The sequence below is a fragment of the Callithrix jacchus genome, chromosome 1 (genome assembly GCF_049354715.1).
Source record: "Callithrix jacchus isolate 240 chromosome 1, calJac240_pri, whole genome shotgun sequence".
Lineage (NCBI taxonomy): Eukaryota > Metazoa > Chordata > Mammalia > Primates > Cebidae > Callithrix > Callithrix jacchus.
In genome coordinates, this window is record NC_133502.1 from 179,931,196 (window position 1) to 179,956,626 (window position 25,431).

Here is a 25,431-nt window from a genome sequence, read left to right on the forward strand (position 1 = left end):
TGAGTGCTTGGTGGAGAGATGAGCAGATCATGTCTCTGTGGTCGAGGCACCCTTGTGCCACCTCCCATAGGGACCACTTAGGAGCCAGACCCCCTCTCTTTTCAGCTGCCTGGCTGGAGGCCTTCACCCGCTCAGCCTCAGCTTCCACGTCTGTAAATGGGGACGATATCACAGCTGCGTTACAGGACTGCCCTTAGGTGTTGTTAAGCTGAGCACACAGAGAGGTTGTACACGTTCAGTGTCCATGCCGGGCGTGCACACTTCCACGCGCATCTGTTTCCAGGCGTCTACAGTCCGGGATGAGGCTGCCCATGTCATCATTGCTGCACCCAAGAGGGCAGGACATCATGCAGCCGTGACATCCCCCTCGCCTTGCTGTCTGAGTGGAGCACGCTGGAGGGGAAGAGGAGGAATGAGGCAGGCCTAGCCAGCTCCAGCCCAGCAGGGCCCAGCCAGGCCATCTGCAGGGAACCCCAGACTCAGGGCTCCTGGAGTTTGGCCTCATCCCTGCCAGGAATGGGATGGAGGCCAGACCACAGGGTTGGGCCCTGCTGAAGAGGGCACTCAAAAGGCATTCCTAACTTGAAATCAATTCCTAACTCACTCTGCCGCAGGGACACAGCTCAGTGTTTCACAGACACCGTCTCACTGAGACTCACGAGAGCCCTAAGAGGTGGACACTATCATTTCCATATGACAGGTAGAAACACCAAGGCCCGGGGAGGCCAAGTGACTTGCTCAAGTTCTCCCAGCTGGTTGGTGGTGGGACAGAGCCCCATCTTTCTGACTCCAGAGACTGCATGCCCATCCCCCGTGGCCAGGGAACACCCACTCCCTCCTGGGGGCAGCTTCTTGTTCTTGGGAGGCTCTAGGAGGACCTGGGGCACCATGGGCAGCCTCCATGGTTGGAAGAGAAGTTGCAGCCTCCTGCCTTCAACTGGGCTGAGCAGACAGGCCTTGGTCACCCAGAATCAGGAGACAGAGGAGCTGGCTTATGACTCTTCTGGTCAGCTTAAATGGGCAGCTTTCCCCATCGAGCCCAGACCCAGTCAGCCCTAAAAGGGCTGTGGAGACTTTGGGCTCCCACAAGTGGCCCAGGTGAATGCCTGCTCACATCCCAAATGCTTGGCCGGGTCCTCTTTGTCTGCGTTCTGGATTTGCAGCCTCTCACCCCTTGGACCCCATGCAGCCCCACGACCCTTCCAGGCCTCCTGCAAGGCAAGCTCTGCCCTGCTGGGGCTCCCCCTCTGTTCTTCCTTCCTGGGGGGCCTGTCCACGACTCCCAGACCAGACCTGGAGCCCCGCTACTGGGAGCCTGCCACACATTTGCACACTTGTGATCACTTACATGTGCCATTCCTTCCATCCCACTGAACTGAGAGCTTCCTGCAGTGTGTCAGGTGCTCGGGAACTACCTACAGTTTGCCCGAAGCTGCTGTCACACTCCTATCCTTCTCAAAATTCCAGGGAGTGGAGGCACCTCCAAGAGGCAATCCATTACCAACCGACTCCTTACCCCTCCCCCGATGGAAATCAAAGCTCATGGATTGTCATTCGATTGGACTGTGATGCGCTGAAGCTGAATTCAAGACTGATTAAAAAAAAAAAAAAAAAAAGACAAGACCTGCCAGCTTAATGAATGCTCTCACAGAGGGAGGAGCTGGGCCTGGCCCCAGGGACCCAAGATGATGCTGTCGCTGACGTGGTTCACTCCATCTGATGCCCCTACAGGCCTCTGCCTGAGCTACATCCCGTTTACAGGACCAGATTCAATCTGCTAGACCGCTGAGGCAGGCAGAGCTGGCTTGCAGGGGTCTGGACGGCTCAGAGGGAAGCCGGTAAAAGCAGGGTAAGTCCAGGTCCCACCTCTGCTCTGTCAGAGGCCAACGACACCGCCGAGTCCAGAGCAGCAGGAGGACTACATTTCCCAGAGTTCCCCAAGCCCAGGGATGAGCCATTGGGCGATTTAAATAGCCCAGGCCCAAGGCAGCCAGGCCGCAGCTGTGGACTCCTCACCTCCCAGCGGCTCTGCTGGTGCAGGCCCCGCATTGGAGGGCTGGATTGGCTGCCCGGCTGGCACTGACGTCCCCTTGGAGCCGGGTGGCAGCGGAGATAAACAGCCATGTGCAGCCCTCCACCCTATATTTAACAGCTGCTGCGGAGAAGGCAGGGAGGCATACACGGTGGCGGCTGTGGGGGCAGCTCTTGTCTTCGGGGAGAAGGCCCTTGGAGCCGGGCTGGCATCGGGCCTCTCAGGGTGAGCGAGGTCACCATGCCAGCTTCCCAGAGCCGGGCCCGCGCCCGAGACCGCAACAACGTCCTCAACCGGGCTGAGTTCCTGTCCCTGAACCAGCCCCCCAAGGGGGCCCCGGAGCCCCGCAGCTCAGCCAGGAAGGCCTCAGGCCCCTCGGCACAGCCCCCACCTGCTGGCGAAGGGGCCCGAGAGCGGCGTCAGTCCCAGCAGCTGCCCGAGGAAGACTGCATGCAGCTGAACCCCTCCTTCAAGGGCATCGCCTTCAACTCCCTGCTGGCCATCGACATCTGCATGTCCAAGCGGCTCGGGGTGTGCGCCGGCCGGGCGGCGTCCTGGGCCAGTGCCCGCTCCATGGTCAAGCTCATCGGCATCACCGGCCACGGCATCCCCTGGATCGGGGGCACCATCCTCTGCCTGGTGAAGAGCAGCACACTGGCCGGCCAGGAGGTGCTCATGAACCTGCTCCTGGGTGAGTGTGCCCGCCGCCTGCTACCCACTGTCAGGGCCCTCGAGAGGGAGCCCGGCCTGCCCAGCCCCGCCCTGGCCAGGACCAGCACGGCCCTCAGAAGCCGGCTGGGACGGTCTAATGAGGTTAAGCAGGAAGGGTGCCACAGAAGGTTAAGCAGGAAGGGTGCCCCAGAAACAGGCAGGCTCCCGTGTGGGGGAGCGAGTGTCAGGGATGCACAGGCGAGGCCCCCCTGCCACGTGAGGGGCTGAAAGAAGGCAGAGGCCAGTGCGGCCCCATGAGGAGGGTCTGCTCAGTAAAGTGCACCGCTGCCCAGAGGCGGCTTGAAGAGAGGCTGGGCCAGAGGCAGCACCCTCACAGGAGACGGTCAGGGCCCTGGTGGGCATCCTGGAATGCAGCGTCGCTGTCTGACTCCTGCCCTGCAGCTGGGGTCCCCATTCCTTGACTACTCCCAGGCAGTGGCCGTGAGCTGCACCATGAGCACCTCCCCTCTTCGTTCAGGAACCCGGCAAGCTGCCCAGGTTTCTCCGGCAGGGTCTGGGGACCCAAGGAGTCCACCTGGGACTGCCTCCCACTCACAGCCTCCTGGAGTCCTTCCCTGCTCCTTCCCAGGGACAGTCACTGGAGAAGGGGTCGGGGGCCCAGTTGTTGGTTTGTTTGTTTCCAAGGTCTTTGCCACAAACGTCTTGCAGATTAGCACCGCCCTGTGCCAGGTGCCACGTGGGACCCATGTGGAGGCAAGCCATTCCCTCCACCCAGAGGTGACGCCCAGCCCCTGTTCGGCCCACCCTCCAGGCACCACCAGGTCCCCAAGGTGGCCCAAGAACCTCTGCTTCCACCTCCATGCCAGGCCCGAGTCGATTTCCTTGTCTTTCCCAGTGTGGCCATCATTTGGGGGACATGTGAGGTGGGGGTCTCAGGCAAGGCAAACATGAACAAGGGGTCTCAGTTCCAAAGGCATTGGGTTGGACCACGGAGAACTCGTGCTCCAGAGGAAGTTGCAATAAAAACGCACATCTCTCCACTGTAGACTCAGTCTGGAGGCTCCACACTCTGTGGGTGAGCCTCGGGGAAGCAGAAACCATCGGATACTTCATGGAGGAGATGGTTGGGTCTGCCACCTTTGAAGTTTTCTTGTTCTAGTTTTGTGTGTGCTTGTTTTGAGACAGAGTCTCGCTCTGTTGCCCAGGCTGGAGTGCTGTGGCATGATCTCAGCTCACTACAACCTCCACCTCCTAGGTTCAAGTGATTCTCCTACCTCAGCCTCCCGAGTAGCTGGGATTACAGGTGCCCACCACCACTCCCAGCTAATTTTTGTATTTTTAGTAGAGATGGGTTTCACCATGTTGGCCATGCTGCTCTCGAACTCCTGACCGCAGGTGATCCACCTCCCTTGGCCTCCCAAAGTGCTAGGATTACAGGTATGAGCCACCGTGCCTGACTGGTTTTCTTGTTCTTGTTACTAAATTGTATACATTACAATTACGTATGATTTACTCGTGAATAAACAGTCTCACAAGGTTGGTGCCATCATCATGCCCATTTTACAGATTAGGAAACTGAAGTTTCTAACCTGGCCGAGCCTCAGGGCTTGAGATTTGCACTGGCTCCAACTGACACACTCTGCTCTTCCAGGTGCCACGGGAATGGGAGCGAGGGACAGAACAAAGTGGCCGAGGCACTAGGCCAGACGCTTCCAGGGGCAGAACCTGCTCTCATTTTCCATGGTTTCACACAGGGCCAGGGCTCAGGAAGAGTGTGTTGGGAGTTAGGTTGCCTGCTGTCAGAGGATGGGGTGGGAAGGTGGAGCCCCGAGTCTCTCTCTCAATCCTGCTCCCTCAACCCCATCTCCTCCTTCCCTCCTTCCTTCCCCATGTGAGGAGGAAGGTGATGAAGTCACTGGTTGAGTGCCTGCTATGTGCCAGGGCTTTGCCTAAACCATATCATTACTTCTGATCTCCACCATAACCCATGGAGCTTGGTGCTATTATTAATCCCCATTTAAAGAGGGAAAAACTGAGGCACAGGGTGACAACGATCCCAAGGTCATGCAGCTAGTCAGTGATGGAGCCAGGAGTAGACGTGGGAACAACTCTAGTCTTGCTTTTCGTTTTCAGAGGAGAGGAAGGGAACCAGCTCAGGTTGTGTGAAGCTTCAGGGGGGCGAGGATCAGAGAAGAAAGTGGGTGCATCTCAACTTCGCCACAGTCAGTGGATGCTCCAGTAAGGGGGTGAACTCCCCATGGTAGAAGGATGCAAGCAAGCTGCCCCTCGTCACCAAGTAAAATAGCTCTGCTTTGATCTTTTTTTTATAGGAAAGTTTGCTTTTTTTTTTTTTGAGACGAAGTTTTGCTCTTTTTGCCCAGGCTGCAGTGCAATGGCGCTATCTCAGCTCACTGCAACCTCCGCCTCCTGGCTTCAAGCGATTCTCTGGCCTCGGCCTCCTGAGTAGCTGTGAGTACGAGCATGTGCCACTGTGCCTGGGTAATTTTGTATTTTTAGTAGAGATGGGGTTTTTCCATCTTGGTCAGGCTGGTCTTGAACTCCTGACCTCAGGTGATCCACCCGCCTCGGCCTCCCAAAGGAATGTTTGCTTTTAAGAACATTTCCCCTGCCCCAAATATTGAAAACTGTGCAGCCCACTTGTTAAGATAAGGCTTCGGGCTCATTCCAGCAGTCAGCTGCCATGGGTACAAAGGCGTTTGCCCCACAGGATAAAGATGAAGATTTGAGATGCCTTCCTCCTCAAATAGAAATGATAGACATTTTTAACAATCTTTAAAAACATCGTTTATTGGCTTCATTATGTACCAAAGACAATGGTATGAACACTCGGTATTTTATGATGTAAAAAAGGTCTTGATGACCTTTCAAGGTAGACGTTAATATGACCGTTTTACAGATGAGTAAACTGAGGCCCAGAAAGCTCCAGCAACTTGCCCACCACACGGCTATAAGTGGTAGGTTTAGGAAGTAAATCCAAGGCCCTATGACTACAAAACCACCCCACTCTGCTGCCCACCATGGGCCCGTGGGTCCCGCATATTACCCAAGTTCACTTCACTCCTGGAGCATGCGTGCTTTGAGGAGGGGAATGATTTGGGAGGAGGTTGGCTGTTTTCATATCCAGGTACTGAGACCATGGGGCATAGGGTCTGGTACCAGGCAGCCACTCAGCACTGGCCACAGAGCAGGCCAGGTGGGTCTGGGGACCCCGAGGTCATTCTGTGGGGATGCCAGCCCAGCCCTCGGCTTGGTGGGAGAAAACTGCAGCAAATGGCAAAGGCAGGCTCTAATCCCGTGGCTCTGGCCTGACCTGCCAGGAGGGACGGTCCTCTGCCCCGGGAAAGCAGATCACCTGCTGAGCACAAGCTGTAGGTTTCCATCTGTCTTTTCGTCTTTCAGGGGTCTGGGGAACAGGCTCTGGGGTCAGACTGGCCTTTGTCCAGGTCCCTGCTCTGAGCCTTACTTGCTGTACATACCTGTTCAAGTCAGTTCCTGACTCTGAGCCTGTTTCCCTATCTGTTTAAGGAGCCTATAGGTCTGTGGCAGGGCTCTGAAGGTTGCTGGTAAAGCTTTTGGCATGGTGGGTGTCATGGAGCACATGCCCTGCAGATGGCTGCCATCACCGAAGTGCCCAGAGTGAGGGAGCCCTGCCTAACCCGGCCCACCTGCTCTGGCCCCAAGGCACTGAGCCAACCCCCAGGGGCAGTCTCTGGGCTGGAAGCAAGGCTTCCAAGCTTACAATTGGGATTGGGTTCCACTTGGCCCTGAAGAGGCTGACTTGGGAGCTTGGGAAATGGGAGCTGCAGCCTAGGAAGAGTCCTGCTGGGCCCGGGGAGGTTCTCTGCATGATCCCTGCTTGACAGGCAGTCCCATGCCCTCCCTGCCTGCCCCTCCCCTATCGCACACTGTCAAGACTTCAGGGCCAGGGGTGGTGGCTCACGCCTGTAATCTCGGCATTTTGGGAGGCCAAGGTGAGTGTATCGCCTGAGCTCAGGAGTTCAAGACCAGCCTGGGGAACACGGTGAAACTCTGTCTCTACTAAAAATACAAAAAATTAGCCGGGCATAGAGGTGGCACCTGTAATCCCAGCTACTCTGGAGGCTGAGGCAGGAGAATTGCTTGAACACAGGAGGTGGAGGTTGCAGTGAGCCAAGATTGGGCCATTGCACTCCAGCCTGTCAACAGAATGAAACTCCATCTCAAAAAAAAGACTTCAGAAAGCTCAGAGCCAGAAGGGGTCGTAGCAGCAGGCAAAAGCTTGGACTCCAGAGGCAGCCAGACCGGAGTGCAAATTCCAGCCCTGCTGTGGGAACTCAGGCAAGTGACTTTGCCGCACTGAGCCTCAGTTTATTCATCCGTCAAAGGGGCTGTTGGGACACCTCCCTGATCAATCACACATAAAGTGCTTGGCGATTACCAATGTTGGTTAACGCTTAAGAAGCAGTGATTATTGCCATCATCATCATCATCATCATCACTGTCAGAAGTCCAGGACCAGCCTCCTGCCAGGTACCTTCTGAGCTCTAGATGCCTTTAGACTACCCTGTCCCCTTCCTTCTCCCTCACCACAGCACCCAGCTTGAAGATCTGAAGGGAGCCAGTGACAGGTGACAGGTGACCAGGCCCATCCTTGTCTCTCATGGGCCTGTCCTGGGGTGGGAAATGTCTCTGATCTTGTTGCCTTGGTCTATGTCCTTTATAAAAGGATCTTTCTGTTTGTTTATTTTTGAGACAAGGTCTCGCTCTGTTGCTCAGGCTGGAATGCAGTGGCAAGATCTTGGCTCACTGCAACCTCTGCTTCCTGGGTTCGAGTGATTCTCCTGCCTCAGCCTTCTGAGTAGCTGGGACTACAGGCACGCAGCACCACACCCAGCTAGTTTTGTATTTTTAGTAAAGATGGGGTTTCGCCATGTTGGCCAGGCTGGTCTGGAACTCCTAACCTCAGGTGATCCACCCACCTCGGCTGGATTACCGACATGCTGGATTACAGATGTGTGCCGCTGTGCCTGGCCTATAAAGGTATTTATTGAGATTTTCTTGAATGTGAAAACCACATTTTTTTTCTTTTTTTGCCACAGAGTCTTGCTCTGTCGCCCAGGCTGGAGTGCAGTAGGGTGATCTCAGCTCACAGCAACCTCCGCCTCCAAGGTTCAAGCGATTCTCCTGCCTCAGCTTCCTGAATGGCTGAGATTATGGGTGTGCACCACCAAGCCCAGCTAATTTTTGTATTTTTAGTAGAGATGGGGTTTCACCATGTTGGCCAGGCTGATCTCAAACTCCTGACCTCATGACTCACCCGCCTCAGCCTTCCAAAATGCTGGGATTACAGGCGTGAGCCACCGTGCTCAGCTACAAAAACTACATTTTTATGTCATTTTTTATTGTGATAAGCTATACATAACATCAAATTGATCATTTTAATTATTTGAAGTGTACAGTTCGGTGGCACTGAGTCCATTTACACTGTTGTGCAGCTATCACTACCGTCCATATCCAGAACTCTTTTCATTTTTCATCTTAAAAACAGAAATTCTGGCCAGACGCAGTGGCTCACGCCTATAATCTCAGCACTTTGGGAGGCCAAGGCAGGCGGATCACAACAAGGTCAAGAGATGGAGATCATCCTGGCCAACATGGTGAAACTCCGTCTCTGCTAAAATACAAAAACTAGCCAGATGTGGTGGTGCATGCCTGTAGTCCCAGCTGCTCGGGAGGCTGAGGCAGGAGAATTTCTTGAGTCTGGGAGGTGGAGGCTGCAGTGAGCCAAGACTGCGCCACTTACTCCAGCCTGGTGACAGAGACTCCGTCTCAAAAAATAAAAAATAAAAAAATAAAACAGAAGCTCTGTCCCCATTGAGCACTCACTCCCCACTCCCCCAGGCCCTGGCAGCTTCCATTCTATGTTCTGTCTCTGTGGCTTTGACTGTTCTAAGGTCCTCACATGAATCGTACTGTATTTGTCTTTTGTGACTGGCTGATATAATTTAGCGTAATATCCTCGAGGTCCATCCACGCTGTGGCAGGCGTCAGCATTTCCTTCCTCTCTGAGGCTGAATAATGCTCCCTTACGGGACGGACCACGCTTCGAGTGTCCATTCATCCACCCATGGACACTTCAGTCTCTTCCATCTTTTGGCTGTGCTGAGTAACGCTGCCGTGGGCACAGCTGTATACGTATCTTCTTGAGCCCTTGCTTTCCGTTCTTCTGGTTGTATACTCAGAAGTGGGTTGCTGGATCACAGGGTAATTTTGTGTTTACTTGATTGAGGAACTGTCCCACTGTTTCCCACAGCGGCTGCATTATTTACATTCCCGCAGCAAGGCACAAGAGCTCCGAGAAGTCTTCACCAGCACTCATTATCTGGTTTTTCAATCTTAGCCATCCTAATGGGTGTGACGTGGTATCTGCTCGTGGTTTGGGTATTTTTTTATTTGTTTTTATTTCATTTTGTTTTTAGGGTTTTTGTTTGTTTGTTTATTTGAGACAGAGTCTTGCTATATGGCCCAGGCTGGAGTGCAGGGGTGCAATCTCGGCTCACTGCAACCTCCACCTCCCAGGTTCAAGCCATTCTCCTGCCTTAGCCTCCCAAGTAGCTGAGGACTGAGACTCCCAAGTAGCTGTAGCTGGGACTACAGGTGCCGCCCACCACACCCAGCTAATTTTTCGTAGAGATGAAGTTTCACCATGTTGGTCAGGCTCGTCTCAAACTCTTTACCTCAAGTGATCCTCTTGCCTTGGCCTCCCAAAGTCCTGAGATTACAGATGTAAGCCACTGCACCTGGCCCTCATTGTGATTTTGCTTTGCCTTTCTCTAACCATCATTGATGTTGAAAGCATTTTCTTTCCTTCTTTCTCCCTCTTTCTTTCTTTTTTGATGTCTTTATAGCCCAGGCTAGAGTGCAGTGGCGCGATCTGGTCTCACTGCAACTTCTGCCTCCTGGATTCAAGCAATTCTCCTGCCTCAGCCTCCTGAGTAGCTGGAACTACAGGGGCCTGCCACCATGCCCAACTAATTTTTGTACTTTTAGTAGAGACAGGGTTTCACCATATTGCCCAGGCTGGCCTTGAACTCCTGACCTGTGATCTGCCTGCCTTAGCCTCCCAAAATGCTGGGATTACAGGCTTGAGCCACCGCACCAGGCCCGAGTCTCTTTTCATTATATATTTTTTAAATTTTTTTGAGACGGAGTCTCACTCTGTCACCCAGGCTGGAATACAGTGGCACCATCTCAGCTCACTGCAACCTCCGCCTCCTGAGTTCAAGCAATTCTCCTGCCTCAGTCTCCTGCATAGCTGGCTTTACAGGTGCATGCCCAGCTAATTTTTCATATTTTTAGTAGAGATGAGGTTTCATCATGTTGGCCAGGCTGGTCTTGACCTCCTGACATCAGATGATCCGCCTACCTTGGCCTCCCAAAGTGCTGGGATTACAGGCGTGAGCCATGGTTCCCAGCCTGTACAATCTCGTGTAAGAAAAAAACGTGATCATTCCAAGGCTCCAGAAGAAAGTGAGTCCCTCCCTTAAACCCCCTCCCAGGGAGCCTCTGCCACAGCTTGGGTCACGTGCCCCTGGATTTGTCCCCATGTGAATGCTAACCTGTGGTGTGTTTCTCAGGTTGTGTTTTGCGAGGCCTGGCCTCACTGTCACAGCTGTGGCCCTTCCACCTGAAATCCTGGTCTGGACACCCCATGTCCCTCACCCCAAGCATGAAGGCTTCAGGCACTCCAGATAATCTGTTCTAACAGCTCTCCCATCCCCACCCTCTGGCTCTTGCTCTCAGGGACAATTTAGGTGACAGCCTCTCCAGGAGGCTTGTCTAGCCTCTTCCTAACTGAGGGATATTTAGGCTGATCCCAAATCTTCACTCAGACACCCTCCTGTGGGAGACTGCACACGCTGCCCCCTGGGAAGTACAGGGGCCTCCCTCCCCAGCCTCCTCTCTCAGCATCTCAGTGGGGCTCAGTGTAAAAGTCAGTCCCTCAGGGGGGCCTTTGGCCACCCCCAGGCCAGTTCAGGGCCCCTTAATACACTGCCCTGGCAGCCATCCACACATCAGATGCAAGAGAAATATAATAGCTTGTGGTGCCAGTAGGCAGGGTCTGGGTCAGCATTGCCCACCAGCACAGCTAGTGACTTCATGTCCCTGGGACCCGCTCCCAGCAGGGCCTGGCACTCAGCAGGCTGAATAATCAGTGCCATCGGTCTTTTTTTTTTTTCTTTTTGAGATGGAGTCTTGCTCTGTGGCCAGGCTGGAGTACAGTGGTGCAATCTTGGCTCACTGCAACCTCTGCCTCCCAGGTTCAAGCAATTCTCCTGCCTCTGCCTCCCAAGTAGCTGAGACTATAGGTGTGTACCACCACACCCAGCTAATTTTTGTATTTTTAGTAGAGACAGGGTTTCACCATGTTGGCCAAGATGGTCTCCATCTCTTGACCTCATGATCTGCCCTCTGCCCACCTCGGCCTCCCAAAGTGCTGGGATTACAGGCTTGAGCCACTATGCCTGGCCTGCCATCAGTCTTTCTATTGATGGTCCTGAGTGCTTTGCATACCATTGGTCTTCAAAGATAGGGAAAGCTGGCTTTGGCAGGTGGAATTGTTTTTTCTCTTTTTCCCTTTCTTGAGAGAGTCTCGCTCTGTCACCCAGGCTGGAGTGTAGTGATGTGATCTCAGCTCACTGCAACCTCTGCCTCCCAGGTTCAAGTGATTCTCCCACCTCAGCCTCCTGAGTAGCTGGGATTACAGGCACCTGCCACCATGCCTGGCTAATTTTTGTAGTTTTAGTAGAGACCGGGTTTCACTGTGTTGGCCAGGCTGGTCTCGAACTTCTGAGCTCAAGCGATCAGCCCACCTCCGCCTCCCAAAGTGCTGGGATTACAGGCATGAGCCACTGTGTCCAGCCTGTAAAGATAACTGTTTTAAAATGTGCACAAATAATGCATGCTCATGGCAATAAAAATTTTAAAGTGCAGAATTACAAAAAGACAGTAAAAATCACCCTTAATCCTCCTGCCCAGCAAGAAGCATTGTTAGCATTTAGAGCAGTACCTTCTAGACATTTTTCTCCGCAGATAAGCACATTTGTTTACATACATATCTTATTTTAGGAAGATGGCATCCTACCGTAAATCCTCTTTTATAAGCAGCCTTTTCCACTTAACATACCCCACGGCCCTCCTATATAGTGAGGCAATAAATATACAGAGGCCTCAGCATCTGCTGTGGCCACAGCACGCTCGGTGTCTGGACTAGGCCAGGGTTTGTCCCGTCTGTCTCCTGAAGGGCGCCAGGTTGTTTCACGTTTTTCAGTCTTATAAACAATGCCGCAGTGAACATCTCAGGCCTTGAATCATGGTACACATCCCTAACCGTTTCCCAAGGAGATATTCCCACAAAGGGAAGAGCTGAGTCCAAGTGAGCCGCATTCTAGAGACTTCTGTTTCTGAAGCCAAATGCCCTTCAGGAAGTTCAGACCGATTTACACACCCCCTAGGCAGTATATGGCTGGCTCCCAACCTTCTAGAAACCAGAATGGGGGATGAGAAGCAGGATTGACTTCCCAGCCCAGGAGCACCGGGACCCCTCGTCCCAGCTCAGCCTGGGAGAGACATCCACTCACAAACCTAGCTGCTCACAGCCTGCAGGGAGTCCCTGAAGCCCTGTCCTTGCTCCTTGCTTTAGAACAGCTGAACCCACAGCCTTCACCGCCCACCCCCACGCACCAGCCCCATCTCCCCAAAGACCCTGCCCTGCTCTGAGCTGGTCCCACAAAATGCATCCTCAGGGGAAAGCAGCCCAAAGCCACAAAGGCCACACTAGGTCACCCAGATGCCCCTCTTCCCCCATGCATATAGCCGCCAGCAGACAAATGGTGTTCTGATTTTCAGAGGCCTCCGGAGGAGATGATTCCAAATCTTCCAGGATGGCAGCAAGAGAATCACTTGAACCGCCTCCCAGTTCAAGTGATTCTCCTGCCTCAGTCTCCCAAGTAGCTGGATTATAGGTACCTGCCACCATGCCCAGATAATTTTAAAAATAGTATTCTCTTTTCCCAAAACCCCTTGGCTCCTGCCTGGCTTTGGGGAGCCTCCAGCACTCAGGTTCCCTGGCCACCACCGGCCCCAAGGGATCTGGGCTAGAGGGGAAGGGTGGGCCTCGAGGTGGGTTCCTGCCCCCCTTGGAGGGCCTGGGGGCCTCTAGGACATCAGGGCCCTGGAGACAGCTGTGCTTCCTACATGGAGGATTCAGACATTCGGGCCACAGTGAAAAGGGCTGAGGATGGAGCTGGTTGGGATAGGAGAGTTTTTCAGTCTTATAAACATGAGGGACAGTGGGGCCAAGCCCCGGTGTCCTCTGACATGGTCCCGGGGGGTCATCTACTGAGTACCTGGTGCAAACAAGCATCAAAGCAGGCCCTTGTCATCCCAGTGTGTCCATGGTGGCGAACTCTGAGGGATAGACACGCCAAGGTGATGCTGTCCACAGGTGGCTGAAGCTGGTCTCGTTCTGGAGCCTGAGTGCGCGGCCACCGCCCTGGGTGACCCCAGTGAGTGGAGGCCAGTGGAGGCTGAGTGGCCTCCCTGAAACATTCGCACAGCCAGCCCGGGCCAGCGCAGCTCCCACCAGCTCCCCGGCTCTTTCCCCTCAACCTCCTGCTGGGTGGACCTTTCCCCCAACAGGGGTCTCCTTGCCCTCCTTGACTCGGGAAGGGAAGGTAGGTCGGCCGACCGGATAGGCCAGGGGGCAGAATCAGCCTTGAGTGATGGGGCCACTTGCTTCTATTTCTGAGCACCAGATGATGCGCTGACAGTGTCACAATCACAGTCACACCAAGGGCTGGCTGCACTGGAGGAGGGAGAGTGCCCGCGCAGGGGCAGCAGGAGAGGGCAGAGTGGGGCGGGAGGTCCAGGGGAGGCCACAGCTCTACTGGGGAGCCACCCTGGGGTCTGAGGATGGCAGGCCCACTGCCTCTTCATTCACAACCCTCCGGGCCAGATGACTGCAGCTTGGTAAGGGCAAAAGGCCACGGACCCCATCATACCTGTGATCTATGATAGAGTCACTCTCTGTGTCACTGTGTGCTTACAATGCTTTCATTGGGAAAAACGTTTTGCTGCTAGAAATTTGAATCACTAGGGATTAAGTTTCCAGCACATGAACTTCAGGGGAACTCATTCAAACCATAGATGGGGTTTCCAGGTCATGAGATGTGGGCACCCTCAGAGGCCTCCCTGGCAGCCAGGGGAGCTCCAGATGACCCCCTTCGACCAACACACCAGCTTCAGCCACATCTGTTTCTGCCCTGCTTGCCCATAGGGGACCCTGCCAGCCTGGTTCACAGTGCCAGGCCTGACACACACCTGAAATACCCAAGAACTGGCAATGCTCAAGAACTGGTGGAAAAGTGAATGAACCAGGCACAGTCTGGTCGAGGCCAGCTGGACAGCCAGAGAAGGGGCAGAGCCTCCCCTCATTATGGCCTGAAGAGGTGGAAGCAGCCCGAAATATCCACAGCTTCCCAAAGGCCCAGCTGTGGGGTGCTTTAGTCCCTTCTGTGCTGCTGTAACCGAATACCACAGACTGATTTATAAAGAAGTGTATTTGGCTCATGGTTTGGATGCTGGGATGTCCAGGTTGAGGGGCCTTGTCTGGTGAGGGCCTCCTCGCTCCCTGATGCCTTCCCCATCACGTGCCAGGGAGCACATGCCTGGGGGGCAAGGGCAGGAGGGTGGCCATACTCACCCTTTCATCAGAAACCACCCCCTACACCACTTTCATCCATTCATGAGTGGAGAGCCCCCATGGCCTATCACCTTTTTTTTGAGACAGAATCTGGCTCTGTTGCCAGGCTGGAGTACAGTGCCATGATCTTGGCTCACTGCAATCTCCACCTCCCAGTTCAAGTGATTCTCCTGCCTCAGCCTCCTAAGTAACTGTGACTACAGGCACCCGCCGCCATGCCCAGCTAATTTCAAAAAATTTTTAGTAGAAATGGGGTATGGGGTTTCACCATGTTGGCCAGGCTGGTCTCGAACTCCTGACTTCAAGTGATCCACCTGCCTTGGCCTCCCAAAGGACTAAGATTATAGGCATGAGCCACCATGCCCAGCCTGATCACCTCTTAGAGGTCCCACCTCTCAGCACTGTTGCACTAGGGATTAAGTTTCCAGCACATGAACTTCAGGGGGACTCATTCAAACCATAGATGGGGTTTCCAGGTCATGAGATGTGGGCACCCTCAGAGGTCTCCCTGGCAGCCAGGGGAGCTCCAGATGACCCCCTTCGACCAACACACCAGCTTCAGCCACATCTGTTTCATACACTGAATCTGTATGCTTTCATTGGGAAAAACGTTTTGCTGCTAGAAATTTGAAAAGAGCCAGGCACAGTGGCTCACGCCTGTAATCTCAGCACTTTAGGAGGCTAAGGCGGGAGGATGACGAGCCCAGGAGTTCAAGACCAGCTTGGGCAACAAAGTGAGACGCTGTCTCTACAATAAATCAAAAAATTAGCTAGCTGTCACCTGTACCTATGGTCCCAGCCACATGGGAGGCTGAGACAGGAGGATTATTTGAACCCAGGAGTTCAAGGCTGCAGTGAACCATGTTTGCACCACTGCATTCCAGCCTGGGCAACAGAGAGAGAGAGAGAGAGAGAGAGAGAGAGAGAGAGAAAGAGAGAGAGAGAGAGAGAGAGGCTGTCTCAAAAAAAAAAAAAAGGAAGGTTTGGTTCTAGCTTAGTTCTTGGCCTGTGGATCTATGGATCCTGACAGCCACGTGGGGAGGTCGAGGCACCCAGCTCTCCTTGCCTTTGGTCACTCCATCAGAGTCAGGTGCTGGGCCCAGTGTAGTGTACACCCTGGGTGACTTAGTAAAGTCACCCCTTCCCCTCTTTTTCGTTGAACAGAGCAGCTGTCCATGGGGCCCCCGTGCTCAAAAGGCAGATTTTATTTATTTATTTATTTTGAGATAGAGTCTCACTCTGTCACCCAGGCTGGAGTGCAGTGGTACGATCTCAGCTCACTGTAAGCTCCACCTCCCAGATTCAAGTGATTCTCCTGCCTTAGCCTCCCAGGTCGCTGGGACTACAGGCATGTGCCACCACACCCGGCAAATTTTGTATTTTTGGTAGAGACAGGTTTTCACCATGTTGGCCAGGCTGGTCTCGAACTCCTGACCTCAGGTGATCCACCCGCCTAGGCTTCCCAAAGTGCTGGTATTACAGGCGTGAGCCACCACACTGGCCTCAAAAGGCAGATTTTAAACCCATCAGCTGCTGAGCCCTGGTTTTTGACCTAAAGACCTGGTCGCCAGAAGGACCGATGGCCCATGCCTTCCAGTGGCCGGTGTCCTATTTCAGCCACCATGGAGCCCAATCCTGGTCTGCATTAACCACCCCGTACCCAAGATTTTGGCAGCTCTCCCGGCACCCAGAACCTGGCTGGCCACCGGCCACAAGCCACCGACACCAGGGAGGCCCTGGCCTCATTTGCCATTGAGGTGGTGGAGGTCTTGGACTTTCTCATTTGCCTTGAGGTGGGGTTTTGGAACCTGGGCCAGACCCTGGTAGGACCTTAGAAAGCAAAGCCTTCACTGATGCTCGTACTCAGTGCCCCAGCCTGCAGGACCAGAGCCTCCCACGGCTTCCCCAGGCCAGGTGGTCCAGGACTTGTGGGCGGCGTAACAGCAGCAGCATGCTGTCAACCACCATGCTCCCCCCATTCATCATCTTGTTTCATCCTGGAACTACTCCTGCTAAACGCTCCCTGCCATGTATTGTCTCATTTCATCCTGGGACCACCCTTGCTACAGATGAGTAGACCAAGGCTCTGAGAGGGGAAGGAACTTGTTCTTTTTTTTTTTTTTGAGACAGAATCTTGCCATGTCACCCAGGCTAGAGTGCGGTGGCGCGATCTTGGCTCACTGCAACCTCTGCCTCCCGAATTCAAGGGATTCTCTTCCCTCAGCCTCCCGAGTAGCTGGGACTACAAGCACCCGCCACCATGCCTGGCTAAATTTTTTTGTATTTTTAGTAGAGATGGAGTTTCACCATGTTGGGCAGGCTGGTCTCGAACTCCTGACCTCAGGTGCTCCATCCACCTCGGCCTCCCAAAATGCTGGGATTACAGGCATGAGCCATCACCCCCAGCCAGAACTTGTTCTTAATTAGCAGGGTGGACCCCCCAGGCCAGAAGCACCAGGACCCCTCCTCACAGCCCCAGCCATAAAGACTTGAACCTCACCTGTGACTCCAGAGCCTTCAGCTTTAACTCTTCCCCATGAACTGCCTTCACTCCCCAAGGGGAAAGAGCCTGTTGCCAGGCTGGGTTGTGGGGAGCTTTGCAGATGAGAGGGGCTCTCTGGGCTAGAGGAGACCGGCTGGCCCCTCTCCCCTGGCTTCCTCAGCTGCGGTACGGGGCTGAGGCATGCCAAGGTCAGCACAGCCACCTCTCTCCAGCTCCCACCTGCCCTGGGGACCTGGCAATCCCCAGTTCCTCTCTCTTGCTGGAACTGTGACCTCCCACAGGCTTCAGATGGCTCCAAACCCCGGCATGGTCAGCACACGAGCTGGCCAGCCACAGACCTCCCCAGCCACCTCCTGGGAGAACCCAGCCCAGGAGAACAGCTGACATGAAATTGGCAGGCAAGGGTAGAGCAAGGTTTTCTCCAGCCCTTCAGGCCCTGTCCCCCTTGGGCCAGGCAGCTCCTCTGTGCACCTGCTCAGCCCCCTCCTGTGCTGGCCAGGCATTTCCAGGGTGCGAGGCTCTCAGCCAGCCCTGTGGCTAATGAGAGGGGCCAGGAGAGGCCACAGTTCAAACCCCAGACAGAGAGACCAGACTGCAAGCAGCAACCCTGAAGTAGGCAGGAAAAGGTCAGGGGCCTGAAGTTCTGTTCTTTCTTCTTTCTTTTTTTTGTTTTTTGAGACAGAGTCTCACTCTGTCACCAGGCTGGAATATGGTGACACAATCTCTGCTTACTACAACCTCAGCATCCCAGGTTCAAGTGATTCTCCTGCCTCAGCCTCCCGAGTAGCTGGGACTATAGGCGTGTGCCACCACACCTGGCTAATTTTTGTATTTTTAGTAGAGACAGGATTTCACTATTTTGGCCAGGATGGTCTTGACCTCTTGACCTTGTGATCCACCCACCTCAGCCTCCCAAAGCGCCGGGATTACAGGCATGAGCCACCGCGCCTGGCCAGCCAAACTTCTGTCGCCCAGGCTAGAGTGCAATGGCATGATCTTGGCTCACCGCAAACTCCACCTCCCAGGTTCAAGCAATTCTCCTGCCTCAGCCACCCAAGTAGCTGGGATTACAGGAATGCAGCACCATTCCCAGCTAATTTTGTATTTTTAGTAGGGATGGGGTTTCTCCATGTTGGTCAGGCTGGTCTTGAAAATCCTGACCTTAGGTGATCCACCCACCTCAGCCTCCCAAAGTGCTAGGTTTACAGGCATGAGCCACCGCACCTGGGCCTCAAAGTTCTGTTCGTTCCAGGGAAGACTGTGTGGCATGGAAGAGGCTGACTGCCTGGCATGGAAAGTTAGGTGTGCCACAGTGCCTCACCCCTGCAGCATGGGGGTCGGGGTACATGATGGGGCAAGACTCAAACACAGGTGATGGGACGTCATATGTAAACCATGTTACAACCTTCATTACAGCTATGCTCTAGAGATGGATGGAAGGGTCTGGAACAGTGGCTACCTCTGAGGGGCAGGGTTCCAGGTGATTTAAACTCTAACTTTTGTTTTCTGCTTTGTAAATGTTCTGCAGTGAACAGCATCTACTGTGTCTTTTTTTTTTTCCTAGATTTTTATTTCCATTTCTGCCAGGAGCCGACCATGTTGATAAACACTGCAAAGTTTTCTAGGAAAGCTCCCAGCATCAGGCTGCAGTGGACTGTCATTGAGCATAACCCCCGACCCTTATCCAGCCCTCCTGGTGGGCCAGGCGTTTGCGGGGGACCAACTCAGTCGTTTGCTGGGACTTCCCTGCTTTAGCACTGAATGCCTTGTGTCCAAGGAATCCCCTCTGTCTCAGGGAAACCTTGTCACCCTGCAGGCACTGTGCCAGGCTCCCTCTGGGAGGTGGGTGTCCATGAGCTTGGTCTCTGTTGGAAATAGATGCTCGAAAAGAAAAAGTAGCACTGAGACAAAGAATCTTTTAGCAACACAACTTTTACTTCCTGAACTGCAGGAAGGATACCCTCACTAGCCACCATGCCACGAGAGTACAATGAACAAACGAGAGCAGACATGTGTATTCCTCACTACATTTGGGGTTGTTCTTACTGCCGTGTCTCATCTCTGTTGACCGAAACCAGACCTCACATTTTAAATTAAACCCCGATTGGCTGACAACTTAAAACTTTTCTAAACAGGTAAAAGCAGTGGAGAGCTGGGACATGCCTGTGAGCACGTCCAGCACAGATACCTTGGTTAAAGCACAAGGACATAGAATGTACTTTGTGTCTGTAAGCATGGCATGTCTAACGGCTACATAGGATAGGGCTTAACAAAGTTATTACCACACTTATGATTTATTATTTAACAAGAAAGGAAATTTTAAAAAGGAATTTTTCTACTTCCCACAGTCTCACAGGTGAGGAAAGTTAGGTGGCTTGCCCAAGGTCACACAGCTGGGAGGCTCCTGGGCAGGAACTGACACCCGGGTCTCTGGCTCTGACGCCTTTGAGCTTTGCCACTCTACTACACTGCGGCTGTTGTCTTCACTGTCCCTGAAGCAGGGCTTATAGGGGCTGTGACCTCACTGGGGTCAGCAAGGTCACCTGAGGTGGGGAGGCGCAGTGGGCAGGGCACAGGCTCCCTGCTGACTCTGCACCTGCCCTGGGGGTGGCCTGCTGATGCCACCCCCACCCCAGGTCAGAGGGTGTGAGCTCCAAGGGCCTTCCTAAGGGTGGGGACGGTTGACCCAGAAACCCCACATTGGCTGTCTGGGTGCCACGGCACTTTTTGGGAGGCAGAGGCGGGCAGATCCCTTGAGGTCAGGAGTTTGAGACCGGCCTGGCCAACATAGTGAAACCCCGTCTCTACTGAAAATACAAAAATTAGCCATGATGGCAGGTGCCTGTTTTCCGAGCTGCTCAGGAGGCTAAGCAGGAGAATCATTTGGACCCAGAAGGTGGAGTTTGCAGTGAGCCGAGGTTGTGCCTCAGCACTCCAGCCTGGGCAACAGAGCAAAACTCTGTCTCAAAAAAAAAAAAATGCCGGGCACAGTGGCTCATGCCTGTAATTCCAGCACTTTGGGAGACTGAGCGGGGCGGATCATGAGGTCAGGAGTTCGAGACCAGCCTGACCAACACAGTGAAACCCCTGTCTCTATTAAAAATGCAAAAAAAAAAAAAAAATTAGCCAGGCGTGGTGGCGTGTGCCTGTAGTCCCAGCTACTTGGGAGGCTGAGGCAGGAGAATTACTTGAACCCGGGAGGTGGAAGTTGCAGTGAGCCAAGATCTCGCCACTGCACTCCAGCCTAGGCAACAAGAGTGAAATTCCGTCTCAAAAAATAAATAAATAAATAAAAAGGAAAGCGCCCACCTCTCTGATTATGAGCCTCTGGTCAGTAACTCAGCTAAGTTTGAAGACTGCAGCTCTGTTTCTAGCCCCAGGGGGAAAACCTATGAACAAACAGGCGAGGCCCTTGCCTCCGTGAAGTGATGGCTTACACCGCAGACAGCAAGCCTTCCCCTCCCAACAGATTCCTCAGTGACTGTGGGGGACGAGCCTGAAGCAGAGAGGCCAGGTGTTGCGACGTCACCTTTCAGGGCCTGAGCTGTCTGGAAGGTCAGGGCAGGTCCCTGGGGTGGTGGGTTGGGAAAGAGTGGAACATTCCAGAAAGCAGGAGCAGCAGGTATGATGCTTCGAGCTTAAAGGGTTCATCTTGTCCTCTGTGAAGTGGGGACGCCACAGTTCGGTTGCTGGGAAAACAGTGGGGTTCCCCAAAGAGTCACACACAGTTACTGTCATTACCAACCAGCGACCCCAATCCTAAGGAGTTATCAAAAGAACTGAAACAGGCACTCAGCAAACACTGGCAGACGTGTGCATAGCAGCGTGAGTCACAGCAGCTGCAAGGTGCAAACAGCTCGATAGCCATCAACAGATGAATGGATAAACAAAAGAGTGTCTGGCACAGTGGCTCACGCCTGGAATCCCAGCACTGTGGGAGGCTGAGGTGGGAGGATAGCCTGAAGTCAGGAGTTTGAGACCATCTTGGGCAGCAAAGTGGGACCCCCATCTGTACACACAAAAAATATTTTTTAATTAGCTGGGCAGGGTGACACACCTGTAGTCTCAGTGACTCAGGAAGCTGAAGCAGGAGGATCTCTTGAGCCCAGGAATTCAAGGTTACAGTGAGTTATGATTACACCACTACACTCCAGTTTGGGCAACAGAAAGAAACACCATTTCTGTCTCTCTTTTTTTTTTTTTTTTTTTTTAAGACAGGGTCTCACTCTGTCACCTCAGCCTCCTGAATAGCTGCACCACCACACTCAGCTAATTTGGCGTATTTTTTTGTAGAGATGGGGTTTCGCCGTGTTGCCCAGGCTGGTCTCAAACTCTTGGACTTAAGCAATCCTCCAACCTTAGCCTCCTGAGTAGCTGGAACTACGGGCATGTGCTATCACACATGGCTGATTTTTGTAATTGTATAGACAGGGTTTTGCCATGTTGCCCAGGCTAGTCTTGGACTACTGGGCTCAAGCAATATGCTCACCTCAGCCTCCCAAAGTGCTGAGATTACAAGTATGAGCCAGACACATCCATCTCATTTAAAAAAAAAAAAAAAGGAGGTTGGACACAGTGGCTCATGCCTATAATTCCAGCACTCTGGGAGGCCGAGGCAGGAGGATCACCTTAGGTCAGGAGTTCAAGACTAGCTTGGCCAACATGGTGAAACTCTGTTTCTACTAAAAATACAAAAATTTGACAGGCCCCTGTAATCCCAGCTACTCAGGAGGCTGAGGCATGAGAATTGCTTGAACCAGGAGGTGGAGTTTGCAGTGAGCTGGGCTCACACCACTGCACTCTAGCCTGGGTGATTCTGTCTCAAAAAAAAAGGAAAGATGAGATAGTTGTCTGTCCATACAATGGAATATTATTCAGCCATGAAAAGGAATGAAGTACTGCCACGTGCTGCCACGTGGGCAAACCTTGTTAATATTATGCTAAGGACAGGAAGGCAGACACAAAAGGTCACATATTGTCTGATTCCATTTATAAGTTTCTAGAGGAGGCAAATCCCACAAAACAGAAAGAAAGGAAAGAGGGAGGGAGGGAGGGAGGGAGGGAGGGAGAGAGAGAAAAAGAGAGAGAGCGAGTAAAAGAAAATGCATATTATATCAAGGCGTGAGAAAAGCTGTATGAAAAAATTAAGCAAGTTGAGGGAAGAGAGCGTGGTCGGGGCTTTTACAAACAGTGTGGTCAGGGAAGTCTTCTCTGCCAAAGAAAGAGGCTTAGGAAAGCGCAGGGTGTGCCAGGCAGTAGGGGACAGCAAGGGCAAAGGCCTGAGGTGGGACCATGCCTGGGGTGGGGGCGGTCAGTGTGGCTGAATGGCCTGATTGAGGGGTAGGAAGGGGAGACGAGGTTGGGGGGGCATGGGGGGGGCCTGGGCCTGGCTGGTGGCCCTGATGGCCCCTGGCCCTCTGTCTCCTGCCCACAGCCCTGCTCCTGGACATCATGACGGTGGCCGGCGTGCAGAAGCTCATCAAGCGGCGAGGCCCGTACGAGACCAGCCCCAGCCTCCTGGACTACCTCACCATGGACGTCTACGCCTTCCCGGCCGGGCACGCCAGCCGCGCCGCCATGGTGTCCAAGTTCTTCCTTAGCCACCTGGTGCTGGCAGTGCCCCTGCGCGTGCTGCTGGTGCTCTGGGCCTTCTGCGTGGGCCTGTCCCGCGTGATGATCGGCCGCCACCACGTCACGGACGTCCTCTCCGGCTTTGTCATTGGCTACCTCCAGTTCCGCCTGGTGGAGCTGGTCTGGATGCCCTCCAGCACCTGCCAGATGCTCATCTCTGCCTGGTGAAGCGCCCACCGGCCCACACAAGGCTCTGGGGGCAGGGCTGGCCCTAAAGAAGGGGCAGTGGGTGGCGAGGCAGCGGGCACAGGCGGAACAGAGCAGCCACCCCCATGTCGTCCTCCCCTCCTGGTTGGAGGCCGGTGACCCCAGGCCGCCCCTCCTGGTGATGAGCGTGTTCGGCAGTGCTGGGCCTCTTGCCCCTCTACTTGGACTCTGGGTCTTTCTAGGCAGCTGGGACCCACCCGTGGGGACAGCCCTATTTAGCTTCTGCTCTGGGGACAGCGAAAACCAGGATGGTGGGAGGGGGCCAAGTCTTGTCTTGTCCTTTCATCGTCATGACTGTTGAGTTCTTGGCTGTGCCCATCATGCCACAGCTTGACGCCTGTCAAAATGCCCCCACCTACAGCCTGATGCAGGCGCCATAGCCATTAACGGTCATCGACGGCTTAGGGCAGCACTTTCCAAAGGGTGCCCCGTGGGACACCAGCCTGAGAGATGCTTTTGGGGAAAAGGGATTTTGTGGTTCAATGACTTTGGGAAGTGCTTCTTGCTAAACCTTGTTGAACCCATGTTTCCTAAATTTATTTGACCACAAGAACTCTCTTCTTGGGGAACAGCTATTAACCCCCGAGGAACCACTGGTTCCTCCAGCGCATTTGGGAGCTGCTGCCAGACAGCTGCAGGGCCTGGGGTGTAAGCTGACTCTTAGCCAGGGAGACCCGGTGCACATGCCACAGCCCGGGGAAAGCACTGGCCACCGCCCGTGGGCATCAATGAGGCTTTGGCCCCCAGGGGCCGGACTCCGTGTGACCTAATAGGTCGTTTCCAAGTCACCCGTTATGGATGTGCATTTCATGTGACAATACAGATGACATGCAAATGGCCCTCTCTCGTGTGGATTTTTCCTTGTGCAATTCAATTGCTCCGGACGCACTGGCCTTGCTAACATGGGACTGGGTGGAGGGGTGGGGTAATTCTTCATCGTGGTGCCAGGGGTAGGGGTCTCTGAGCACGGCTGGCCTGCTCCTGGACTTTATCAGGCTGGCTGGTCCCTTCGCCCTGGAGTGGCCACCTGGTGCTTCCCCAGCCCCCAGGTCCTATGCTGGCTGTTCCCTGGGACCTAGGCAGGGACCATTTGAGAAGCCCTCGCTGTGATGCTGATGGACCAGAGACCTTCTTTCACTTCAACCTCAGGCCTTCCCAAAGCCCTGCCGTCCCGACTCCTGGCTAACCTGATCCCCATCCCCCAGGAAGTGGGCAAGTGACCAGACAAACACAGCCAAGCTACAAGAGCTGCCAGAAGGGAGGTGCAGGACAGTGAGGGCTCAGAGCAAAGGCCTGGAGCCCAGCCTGGGGGGTCAGGGCAGGGGTCCCAGAAAGGGAAGTCTGAGGGGTAGAGGGAGCCAGGAAGGAGGGAAGGAATGTTCTTTGGAGGAAAGGGGAGAGGGCAAGAGCCCCCGGGTCCTATCACAGATCGGCAGGAGGTTCAGGGGACACCCCCAGCCCCCCGAGCCACACTTGGAGTGTGAGCGCTGGTCAGCGGCTCTCAACAGCCTTCTGATGTGGGGTGATCGACATGCCCATTCTATATATGGAAAATCGAGGCCCTGAGACTTGCCCAACCAGAAGGCAGCACAGGGTGGGGGGGAGCCAGTCTGTCTGGCGGTGGCCAGCTGCCCTCAGCATTCCTTGGCTCTCTGCTTCTGTTCCCACATGGCCTTCTCCCTGTGTCCATGTCTGACTTCCTGCCACTGCCTGCGGTTCCCTTCCTATAAGAATAACAGTCATACTGGCTTAGGGTCCATCCTACTCCAGCAGAACTTCATCTTAACTGACTTCTTTTTTTCTCTTTTTGAGATGGAGTTTTGCTCTTGTTGCCCAGGCTGGAGTGCAATGGAGCAATCTCGGCTCACCGCAACCTCCGCCTCCTGTGTTCAGGCAATTCTCCTGCCTCAGTCTCCTAAGTAGCTGGGATTACAGGCATGCACCATCATACCTGGCTAATTTTTTTGTATTTTTTAGTAGAGATGGGGTTTCACCATGTTGTCCAGGCCGGTCTCGAACTCCTGACCTCAGGTGATTCACCTGCCTCAGCCTCCCACAGTGCTGGGATTACAGGCGTGAGCCACCACGCCCAGCCCCCACATCTTAATCACATCGACAAAGACCCTATTTCCAAGAAGGTCCCATCCACAGCCACTGGGAATTAAAGCTTCAGCATATGTTGTTGGGAGGACCCAATTCAGTCCATAACCCCTAGGACACTGTTGGGGAAAACAATGTCTTCCCGTCCTAGCTGACCTCACCGGGACAGGGCAGGGATACAGCTGCACTGCCGTCGGTCGGAGAGGCAGGCTGCCACAGAGGGACCTGCCGGCCATGACAACAGGTGGGTGGGTCTCCCAGGCCCAGCCTACAGGTCTACAGGCCCTACCCCTGCTGCAGAGAATTCACATCCTCGATGGTGGTAGTCCAGCCAGAATGCCCCTTCAGACAGGATCTAAGACCCTGCCCACCCTCCCAAGGCCCCCTGCTTCTGTCTGAAGCCTCCTTCACATCCAGCCTTGCTGTGGATTCAGGGGATCTGTAACTGCTCGTTGCCCTGAGGGAACTCAGGAGCACTGGGTCCAGCTGGGCTACCTCAGTGAAAACCCCCAGCGTCTAATC

General features: G+C 54.0%; 1 protein-coding gene across 2 annotated transcripts; it reads left to right on the forward strand.

Annotated features, from left to right (window-relative positions):
* The first annotated feature begins 1,983 nt into the window (after positions 1 to 1,983).
* On the forward strand, positions 1,984 to 23,648 carry PLPP7 (phospholipid phosphatase 7 (inactive)). 2 transcript variants are annotated; one of them, XM_054237173.2, is made up of 3 exons: positions 1,984 to 2,723; positions 5,086 to 5,173; positions 22,406 to 23,648. In XM_054237173.2, the coding sequence occupies exons 1-2, from the start codon at positions 2,273 to 2,275 to the stop codon at positions 5,169 to 5,171; spliced, it is 537 nt and encodes a 178-aa protein (XP_054093148.1). In that variant the 5' UTR covers positions 1,984 to 2,272; the 3' UTR covers positions 5,172 to 5,173; positions 22,406 to 23,648. The 2 variants fall into 2 exon arrangements, with proteins under 2 accessions (XP_054093148.1, XP_035116597.1); XM_035260706.3 differs by lacking the exon at positions 5,086 to 5,173.
* Positions 23,649 to 25,431: the final 1,783 nt, after the last annotated feature.